Genomic DNA, 10843 nt, shown 5'->3' with positions numbered 1-10843 from the left:
AGAAAGAGAAATACCACATGTTCTCACTTATTGGTGGGAGCTAAAAATAAATAAATAAATTACACACACACACACACACACACACACACACACACACGCACACGCACACGCACACCGGGGGGTGGGGGAGAAGACATAACAACTACAGTTCCTTGAAGTTGATATGCCAACAAACAGAAAGGACATCGTTGGGTGGGAGGGAGGAGAGGGAGGAGGGAGGGAGGTTTCGGTATTGGGCCACAATAATCAACCACATTGTATATTGACAAAATAAAATTGAAAAAAAAATCCAACAATAAGAAATAACACAAATAAAAAACCAATACAGTGCAAGAACTGTTTACAGAGCATTTACGTTGTATTAGATATTTTAAGTAACCTAGAGATGATTTAAAGTATATGGGAGGCTGTGTATAGGTTGTATGCAAATAGTACAGCATTTTATTTCAGGGACTTGAGTGTTCTGAGATTTCGTTATGCTAGAGGGGATCCTGGAACCAATCCCCTGAGGATACTGAGGGATGACTGTACTTTCAATTCTCCATTTTCTTTTCTGAACTATGACCATATGCAGATATATTTTTCAGAGTTCTAAACACAGGATATAATAATTATGCATTATGCTTTTTAAAAAACTTATTTTCTAAAATAATAAAATATTTTAAATATTAATTTCTAAAAATACTGTATTCTAAAAATTAATGATTTTATTTATCAATTTTGATGGCTTTATACTACTACTTGTTTTATGTTTTTTAATTAAAAAAATTTTTTTTTAAAGATGACCTGTAAGGGGATCTTAACCCTTGACTTGGTGTTGTCAGCACCACGCTCTCCCAAGTGAGCTAACTGGCCATCCCTACATAGGGATCCGAACCCATGGACTTCGTGTTATCAACACCACAGTCTCCCAAGTGAGCCACGGGCTGGCCCCAACTACTACTTGTTTTAGCATAATTGATTTGACTACTTTCAAACTGTCAGGTTTTTAATTTTTAAAATATTATAATTTATTATATATGGTAAATATTGTTGCAATAAAAACCTTTTGTGGGGCCGGCCCGGTGGCGCACTGGATAGGTGCGCCGCTTGGCAAGCGCGGCGGCGCTCCCGCCCGAGGGTAACCCTTGACTTGGTGTACCGGTTCCCGCTCACTGGCTGAGCGAGGGGCGGGGGCAACGCCGAGGGTTGCAATCCCGTTGCTGGTCCCCGGTCCGGTACGGGGGCAACACTGAGGGTTGCGATCCGTTGCCGGACATGAAAAAAGAAGACAAAAGACAAAAAAAAAAAAAAAAAAAAAAAAAAAAAAAAAAAAAAAAAAAACCTTTTGTGGATAGCATTTAAAAATGCTATTTTAAAATTATTCCTTTGATATACATATTGCTATGGGTTACCGGGTCAAAGGATATACCTGTTATGCTGACTTGTGATGTGTAAAATGACCCTCAAAAAGGTTGGAAACCGTTCCCAGTGTCCCCAAAGAGGCTGCAATGCACACGATTGTCACATCCTCGCCAACTCTGCTTTATAATTAACATTTTTTTCTATTTTAAATATTCTAATTTGTATTTATTGAATTGGTGAAGCCAAATATTTTTCCAAGTTTTTTTCCTATCTCTTTTTGAATGAATCATTTATTTATATATTATATATATATTTATGTATTCAGACATGTTGAAACTTTTATTTAAAAAAGCTATTAGCCACTTTTCTAACATGTTATAAATGTTTTTCCATTTAAAATTTTCCTGTTACATTTGTTTGGTTAAATTTTATTATATAGATGTTTGAAATTTTACATGGTTATATTTATTTTGGTTATTGTACATTCTTCTATTCTTTCAGTCCTTAGAAAATATTGGTTGTTAGGATTAATGTTTTGCATCCAGTTTTCTATTTTTGTAAAAGGATGACTACTTCAGTTTATTTTGTGCTATCAAGTGGAACTATGTTAATTTCTCTTCATTGAGACTTTTTTGTCCCAATACTTCATAGGCTCCTTACTAATAAAAAGCTACTTCTATCCTAAGGTGGCCTGCATTCTTTTATGATAATTTTGATTTTTATTTAAAATCTTCAGATTTAAAAAAAATATTAAAAAAGCATCGTGAGAACAAACACCATGTAAAACGAAGAACAAAAATGAACATTTCTGGGTCAGATTTAGCCTATGAGCTATCAGATTGTGTCCTCTGATCTACAGTTTTATTGCTACTGCAGTATCTCTTCAGTGTTAGGTCTTTTCATTATGAATCAGCTAATTTCTTTAAAGGTGACATGATACATGATTCATAATTCATCGTCACCAGCCACTGGGATAAGTATGGTGGCCAGTACAACAGGAGGAGTCCAGCCTGATTCTCAGTCCAGCAGCCTTAGTCCTCTAACACGACAGCACTCTGTCCTTGAAAAGCATCTGGGCGTCTCCCTTTTCAAAGCATGCAAAACAGATAAACCACCATAGCCAGACAGAGAAAATCCTAACAGAATCGGTAGCCTAAGTGAAGAATGAAATTTGTAATTTTTTTTTTTTTCTCCTTTTTGTCTTTTTTCGTGTCCGGCAACGGACTGCAACCCTCAGTGTCGTGCCCGTACCAGACCGGACCGGGACCGGCAACGGGATCGCAACCCTCGGTGCTGCGCCCGCCCCTTGCTCAGTCAGTGAGCGGGAACCGGTCTGTATGTGGGATCCGAACCCTCGGCGGGAGCGCCGCTGCACTCCCAAGTGGCGCACTGTAGCAGTGCGCCACCGGGCCGGCCCCTGAAATTTGTAATTTTTTAAAAAAAAATTTCTGGAAGATTTTCACTTGAGAATGTTTCCAAAATATGATAGGCTTAGAATATAAACCATCTAGGCTGAGGCCATTTTTTTTTCTCTGTTTCAAATGGTGTGTCTAGTTGTCTGGGGACTGCAACATATGGTAGAGAGGAGACACAATCCATTAATATGGAATTCATCACAACATATTGTTACTGATCTCCATAGCCTCTGAGCATATTGGTTGCTGTTATCAGTTTAATGTAAATATTGTCACCTGTTTTTCAAGATGAGATGAAGTTGGAAGACAGTTTAAAACTGTCTTGCCTGATATAGCTGTTTCTTTGCAACGCACAGAACCAAAGAAGTGGGCATTGCTTGCACCTTGACCTCAGTTTCTTCTTTTGTGAAAATTGAGGCTTGGTTTGATTACATTAATAATACTATCAGAAATGATTTGAGACAGGTAAATATAGGAACCATTAAAATAAGGAGAAATGGAGTGAGGTAAAAACAAAGTTCAGGGTTTGGGGTCAGAAAGCCTGGTTCAAATCCTTGCTTTGCCACTTACTAGCTGGGTAATCATGGAGAGAAGGTAGAATCTAGATCTCTCCATGGCATCATCTGTAAAGCTGAGATGATGGCACCCACCTCACAGTGTTGTGTCGATGATTAAATGATACAACAAAGGTTATATCAAAAGTTATGGGACAATTGCTCAATAAATGTTAACTATTACTATCACCCCAAGGAGTTGTATAGAACTAGATTTGTTGGCAACTGGCAACTAACTGAAAGAAAAAACAAAGAATTCTAACTTGGAGGTAAATATGATCCTCCTTCCCAAATATCCACAGTCAGACCTTTCTAGTGCTGAAGCCAGAAACAGGCTCTCAGTTTAAGGTCATTGTCAAAAAGCCTTGGGTAGCTGTAATAGGAAGAACAAGTGAGCAATTAGCTTGTTAATTCCAGCCACTCCAGATGCTGACACATTTTTCCTCTTCTTGTTAAATTTGAACATGTAATCCAACATGTTTCAAACCTTTGGTCATAATTTTTAAATTTCCATATTTTAATGTACACATTGCAGGGTATATAGATAAGGTCCTCTTGGTTAGCACGACATGTGTTCACTTTCCTCATGTAAAACTCCCCCACAAAGTCAAATAGGTTGGGCTTTAATGATTCTCTTTTAACCTTTCTCCAGTTCTCAAGAAATCTGTTGTACTCTCTGCAAATGAGGGGATGGAGAGGACCTTGACATTGTTTCCGTCGTTTCCTTTCTGGGCTAGGATGACACAAATGTCCAGTTAATTTTAGAGTAGGTGTGGCTAAGATCTAAGTAAGGGTTCAAAAGGAACTGGTAGGCCTCATGTCTCCTTTACATATTGATCTCGTAGCATGGGAGGAAGGGGAAAGGGAAAGGAATCATTAGAATGAACAATTGTGTTATAGATGCTTTGCATATTTTATCTTTTGAATCCTCAGCGTAACACTGGCATAGATCCTTGTTTTAATTAGCAGGAAAGACACAGAGAGGTTAAGTAAGTTGCTCATGGTCACACAGCTAATAAGTGGCTGTGATAACCCACTTGTAACTGAATCCAAACCCAGGCGTGTCTGAGTCTTTGAACTGTTACCCTACAATGAAGTTATGATTCATATCACTATAGGGGTGGGAGTATTGACAGATTATTAATGTATTTTCTAGGACAACACAAAAATTAGAGGGGCAGGATTCTTATTCTTCGTGGTTTCTAAGTAATCTATTATATAAAATGCGTGGCAGGGTGCCTTGGTAGGTAGATGGATGTCCTGCCAGTAACTAAATCTGTAGACTTGTTTTTCCTTTTTATTTTTGGTCAAGACTAGTTGCCATATTCTTCAAAATGTAACAATAATAAATCTCTTTGAAATGGATCTTCCTTGTCCTGAGAAAAAAAATCACCTGAGTGGTGTCCCTTGGCTAAGTAAGTATAGGGAGAGTATGTTTTGAGAGCCTTAAGTACCTTATATGAGGAGTGACCTTCTGTGAGAAAGAGGATTGATGTGAAGTGGCAGAAGCTGGGACCAGTCCTGGCCCTGCTCTTCTGAGGACAGCTTGGGCTCTGAGAATCGACAGTAGTATGTGAGACCTCAGAGAGCTGGAGACATTTTGGGTGTAGGCAGTGGTGTACTCACTGGTAAACTGACTCTCCAAAACAAACAAAACAAAGATAACTAAAAGTTTTTGTTCTTTTTCATGATGTACTACTACCACCACGGGCAATCTCAAGCTACCAAAATGACATAACTGAGTGGAAAGAGACGTGGACGGGTTGGATCTCATTCAGAACCAACAGGCTCCAGCATACCCCTGTGGCCTATTAGGATGGGAAGAGCTCTGGGCTGAATGCTACATTAGAGAAAAGGCTTCCTGGGATGAGAGAACTATCAGCTTCCCGAGGCCCCAGATCTGATTTTCAAAACCAAGCTTAGCTGGTACAACCTACATTCATCTCTGCGTAGAGTCTTGCTTGCTGGTCTCTGCATCGCTGAGCACCAGGAGCAACACCACGTCAACAGTCTGGGAAGAGTTCACTGCAGCCTGAATCTTTACTGCCTTTGTCCCATGGGAAGACTGACTCTGAAACTGTGCCATTCCCTCCAACTGGGGTGAAGCTGGAGGTGAGAGCACTTTCTGGGAAGTTCCCCACCCTATTTGATTAGAAGCCCCTTTTACTAAACTTAATACTAGAATGGGCAACCAACCCTGAAAACCCACTGCCATTGAGGCTGAGAGTTGGGTTGGGCACTTAGTCCAGGCTTAGCATTTCTTATAAGGAGCCCTGAGGCTAGTTTTGGCTCAGGAGCTGCAGCAATGAGACAGGAGGGCTAAACTTAATACTAGAATGGGCAACCAACTCTGAAAACCCACTGCCATTGAGGCTGAGAGTTGGGTTGGGCACTTAGTCCAGGCTTACCATTTCTTATAAGGAGCCCTGAGGCTAGTTTTGGCTCAGGAGCTGCAGCAATGAGACAGGAGGAGCCTCACTGGACTCCTACCCCTCAAACACTCTCACAGATTTCTGGATGCATTATGGGGAGTGAGGCTGTAACCTGCGAAAGGGAAAGACAGGCTTTCGTTGCCCAGAGAGAGGTGATTAAAAGATGCTCAGCAAAGAGAAATATATTTGACCCTGTTGCTACAACAGGAAGTTAATCTGTCAAAAGACACCTGAACACCACAAATAAATGAAAACAGTTCACCTAACACCCGGTGCAAATTGTACAATTTCCCCCATATACAAAAATCATGAGAAATAGAGGCAAAGATGTATATTTTCTTATTTTATGAACTTTCAAAGTTCTTCTTGACCTTATAGTTTGGTCTCTGAATGGAAAGAAAGAGAATGACGTTCGTGAAAGCCATTTCCTTTTCTTCCCACCATGCTCCTCGTCGTGTTGTCCCTTCACTCAGGAGTTACCCCGAATCACTGGGAGAAGAAAATAACACCGAATTGGCGGTGAGGCTCAGGCTAGAAAAAGTGGCTTCCCAAAGAGAAATATTTCCAGGTTAGGCAGAGAGACAGTTGCTGGATGTCTTGAGCAGATCTTGAAAGAGAGAAAAAGCACAAGTTGTTGGGGGTGGAGCTCTTTAAAAAAGGCTCACACCATTACCGCCAGCTTCTTGTGGACCTCCAGACCTCTGACCACAGCACTGAACTCCTCCAAGGATATCTTCCCGTCGCCATCCTTGTCCAGGGTGATGATGGTTCTGTCCACGAGCTGCTGTAACTGCCAGTCCCTTATGTTGTCCCCCACCATCATCTTCAGCACCTGGAAGAGCTCCCCGTTGGAAATGTAGCCGTCCCTATCCATGTCGTAGATGCTGAAAGCAAACCTCAGCTTCTGCTCCTGGTCTCCTCTGACGCTGAGCTGGGAGGCGCCCCGGATGAACTCCTCGAAGTCCACCTCTCCGTTGCCGTCGGTGTCGAAGACGTCGATCACTCGCCTCACCAGCGGGTTGTTCTGCAGCTCGGGCAGGGACGTGATCTCCTCCACGCTCAGAGAGCCCGAATGGTCTACGTCCAGCTTCTTAAAACTCTTGCCCAGCCTCCTAATTTCATCATGGTCAAAGTGGGAGCACATCTGCTCCGGGTAACTGGACTCGTTTCCCATGGTGGACGCCGGCGGCCACGCCTTGCGGGGCCGGAGGGGGGAGCAGGGACGCTGGGCTCGCGCGTCCGGGACGGTTGAGCCCCGCGTGGGGGTGGGGATCTCGCGAGATGAGAAAATAAATGGGCGGGGGAGGGGACAGGGAGGTGGGAGGAGAGGGAAAGCGTGCAGGGGAGGGCTGTAGGGAGCAGAGCGCAGAGCTGGGGTCAGCCCAGGAGAGGGAGGGGCGGAGACTGGGCCACGCCTCCTCTCTACCTTCTCTCAACCCCTTTGTGGGTTCCCATTATAGCTCCTATTCCTGTTTGCTTTTTTCCTCCCTGAGAAAGAAAACCCCAAGCGGGCGAGGGCCACATCTGAATTATTCACTGCAGTATACCCAGTTCAGTGGCTGACATACAGTCTGTGCTTAATAAATGTATGTTGGATGACGCAGTGAACTGCAACCAAGGACTCCTTATGCTTAAGTCACAGACCTAGTGTAAGGACTAAACGAGACGACACAGCAAAGCATTGGTATTGTATATATTTCCCATACTTCTCTGGGAGAGGAAGCCAGGATTGACAACCTTCCAGACCTTTTTCAGGACATGGGGTTCAGAGTCTTTGTAAGAGACCACCGAGATATCACACAGAATTTCTTAAATGCATCATCTTCAAGCCCTAACATGTTCCTGAGTAATGCACTCAATGTTGAATTGCTCATGAAGACACAGTTCCAAAGAACATATCCTCTGTTACCCTATTACTATGAATTGATCGTCTCATGCCTAATCCTTATCTTTGTTATCTGGACCTGGTGGCTGTCCTGCAGAACACTTTGGAGAATGGCTGCAGTGTGCCCATAGAAGGCTTCCGTGTGTGTCGAGAGTGACAGTGGCCTCTAAACTATCTCACTCTTTCCCCCTTTGCTTCAGCTAGATTTATTTTTGTTGGAGATAAATCTCATATACTCCTTCCTATTCCTTCTTCTTTTAGGAGCACATCGGTTACTCCAAATGCATAAGAAATAAATGTGGCCTAAGAGCAACATGCTTCAAAGGGACCTGGGGGAACCCCAGGCTACTACAGCAAGCTGAAGAGGGAAAACGTTCCCTTGCTTTAAAAAAAGTTTGGAATGTTCTGTGTTCTTTGGTTCAGCCTGAAGATCAGTCCAAAGGTAACCATGCTGAAATTGGCACAACTAAACCACTGGATACCTTACTGCTAGGTATGGCTGTTTTTACTTTCCTCTGTAAACAAATGGTAATCCATGGATATTTTTAAAAGCTAATCGTGGATATTACATAAATAAAACTAGACTGTGATATTATACTAGAACATGCTTTGTTTTACTTCTTTGCTTGCTTTCCAGTTACTCAGAGAAATGAACAGGTGGGGTACAGTTTGGGAACAAACCTATTGAATTTACAATGTTAAAAAGACCACCTTAAATTGTGAAATCAGTGCTGGTTTCAGGATGCCACCAACCACTTTGATTTATGTCCTTTCTAGAGCACAAAGACCTTTTCTAGACTCTGGAAGGAGATACCCAGGCCCTGAAATTGCAGCTCTGAAAAGTAAGAAGTCTCAGGGACAGGAACAAAACTCCTCTGGGCACACAGGGTGGCTTGGGATCTTTGGAATTGCATTATTGGTCCAATTGTAGTTTGCTGACCACAGTTTAGTCCAGATCCTTGGCTGCAAGTAAGAGAACTTACCTCTAAGTATATAAGTGCACACACACGCGCACACGCGCACGCACACACACAAATAGGATTTGTTGGAAGAATCTCAGATAATTGAAAGAAGAGCTGAATGATCCAGTCTTAGGAAGGGTGAGGATTCACAACTCCTTAGGAAGGAGTTGTGTTTAAGGAACAGTTGAAATCAAGGCCTCAGGACCAGTTACATAACTTGCAGGGCCCAGTGTAAAATGAAAATGCGGGCCCCTTGTTTGAAAATTATTGAGAATTTCAAGGTGGCCACAGCAGAGCATTAAACCAAGGATGGGACCTTGTGTGACTACAGGGATTGCATGCCCACGAAGCTGGTCTTACCAGGATGTGGGCCCATTGGCTTCCCTGCATCTGTCACCTCTGCTTCATTCTCTCCTATGATAAAGCAACTTCTCTTGAATGATAGAGGACATGACCACAGACACATTCCAAATTGATGATAAAAGTTTTATCATCAGAACAGACTGACTTTCCCCTGTTCTAAGCTCTGACTGGTCTCATTTGGGTTGGGTTCCCAACCCCGAGCCATCAGACATGGCCTATAATATAGGGAAGATTTTATTTGAACCTCATGGTTGGAGCTGGGGTAGAGAGTGGGTGCTGGGTAAGAAGAGCAGGTAAGAAAAAGCACTTGCTCTTAGTTATAAGAAAGGGGCAAAGCTGAGCACACAGAACAGCAGATGGACATTAGACATATCCTAGTGCTGACTCAATAGGAGGGGTAAGCATTTAGTCTGATGAGCTCCCCTCAATTTGGCCAACTGAACAGGCTGCAGAACTTGCTGTAGCTACAGGCCTCAGGCAACTCATTCATTTCTGCCAGGTCCATCTTCTTGTTTACCAAAATATCCCTCACCTTGATGTAGATAGAATCAGTATCTCTCTTGTAGGCATTATACTGAGTTTTACCAACTGTGGGTTGCAATACATTAGTGGGTTATGATGTTAGCTTAGTGGGTTGCAACCAACATTAAAAAAATAGAATAGGAGATAAATGAATAGAAAATATCATCAGTAAAGGGACATGCAGTTACTTCATGAATTGTTGTTTTAGTTATATTGATATATAAATACATAAAACTAAATATAGTATATATATGATTTGCAATACATATGACATTTTCTTGCTATGGATTATGGTAAAAAAATAAAAGTAGTCTGACAGATACTCTGAAACTCAGTGTTTGGACATCTTGTGTTATAGTTTCTTGCTATGGATTATGGTAAAAAATAAAAGTAGTCTGACAGATACTCTGAAACTCAGTGTTTGGACATCTTGTGTTATAGGCTCATGCACTGAGAATGATTCAAAGGTATTTAATGTTTAATAATTCATTTTCATCCTATATAATTTTCTCTGAGATCAATATGTGGCAGATAAAGTAGATGGATCTTGAAACAATAATTTATAGCAGTACTGTCCAATAGAAATATAACATAGCCATACGTATAATTTAAAATTTTCTAGTAGCCACATTAAAAAAGAAAAAAAGGGTGAAATTAATTTTAATATATTTAATTTAACCCAATATATCCAAAGTATTATCATTTCAACATGTAATGAATATTAGAATTTATTAGTTATTTTACATTTTTGGGGTACTAAGTGTATATTTTGTATTTATGATATATCTCAACTAGGACTCACAGCATTTCAAGTGCTCAGTAGTCATATGTGACTATCATATTGGACAGCACAGATCTAGACAGTTTAAGGGAAAAGGTTTGGAGGCTAAAATATTTGATGATTGAATTATTATTCCAGCTGACTAAATTAATTGGATCTGAAAGAAGCATGATAGGGTGGAAAGAATTTAGAATAGGACAACCCCCCATCAAATCTTTTTTTTTTTTCCTTTTTGTCTTTTTTCGTGACCGGCAACGGATCGCAACCCTCTGTGTTGCGCCCGCACCCCGCTCAGCCAGTGAGCGGCCGGTCTGCACGTGGGATCCAAACCCTCGGCGGGAGTGCCGCCGCGCTCCCAAGCAGCGCACTGTAGCAGTGAGCCACCGGGCCGGCCCCACCATCAAATCTTAACTGTCTACCTAGTAACAGTAAGACCTTGGAAAAGTTCCTTGATATTAGTTTTCTCATATAAAAAATGAGGCTAATAATATATATTTTATACAGTTTTATGAGGATTAAAGCTGATAAGGGCCGGCCCGTGGCTCACTCGGTAGAGTGCGGTGCTGATAACACCAAGGCCACGGG

At 41.7% G+C, this 10843-nt stretch overlaps 2 protein-coding genes across 3 annotated transcripts in view; both read right to left on the bottom strand.

Annotated features, from left to right (window-relative positions):
* GRIN3A (glutamate receptor, ionotropic, N-methyl-D-aspartate 3A) overlaps positions 1 to 10843 on the bottom strand; it is a gene marked incomplete at its 5' end in the record, with an annotated part of 139506 nt that overhangs the window by 25014 nt on the left and 103649 nt on the right. The window lies entirely within an intron of this gene.
* PPP3R2 (protein phosphatase 3, regulatory subunit B, beta) lies at positions 6246 to 6948 on the bottom strand. 2 transcript variants are annotated; one of them, XM_008589097.1, is made up of 2 exons: positions 6445 to 6948; positions 6246 to 6352 (listed from the first exon to the last, which is right to left on the bottom strand). In XM_008589097.1, exons 1-2 carry the CDS (start codon positions 6917 to 6919, stop codon positions 6315 to 6317), a joined length of 513 nt encoding a protein of 170 aa, XP_008587319.1. In that variant the 5' UTR covers positions 6920 to 6948; the 3' UTR covers positions 6246 to 6314. The 2 variants fall into 2 exon arrangements, with proteins under 2 accessions (XP_008587319.1, XP_008587320.1); XM_008589098.1 differs by lacking the exon at positions 6246 to 6352 and having other exon boundaries at positions 6407 to 6948.

Source organism: Galeopterus variegatus, unplaced genomic scaffold, assembly GCF_000696425.1.
Source record: "Galeopterus variegatus unplaced genomic scaffold, G_variegatus-3.0.2 Scaffold5203, whole genome shotgun sequence".
Taxonomy (NCBI): domain Eukaryota; kingdom Metazoa; phylum Chordata; class Mammalia; order Dermoptera; family Cynocephalidae; genus Galeopterus; species Galeopterus variegatus.
Note: the sequence above shows the minus strand (reverse complement) of the source record. Positions and strands in the feature narration are given on the sequence as shown.

Bases quoted from the DNA above. Each gene is read 5' to 3' on its own strand.
- PPP3R2 (XM_008589097.1), bottom strand. From the start codon at position 6,919: ATGGGAAACGAGTCCAGTTACCCGGAGCAGATGTGCTCCCACTTTGAC. The intron at 6,353-6,444 runs GTCTGGAGGTCC...CTCTCTTTCAAG, and splicing joins GTTCAGTGCTGTGGTCAGAG to ATCTGCTCAAGACATCCAGC.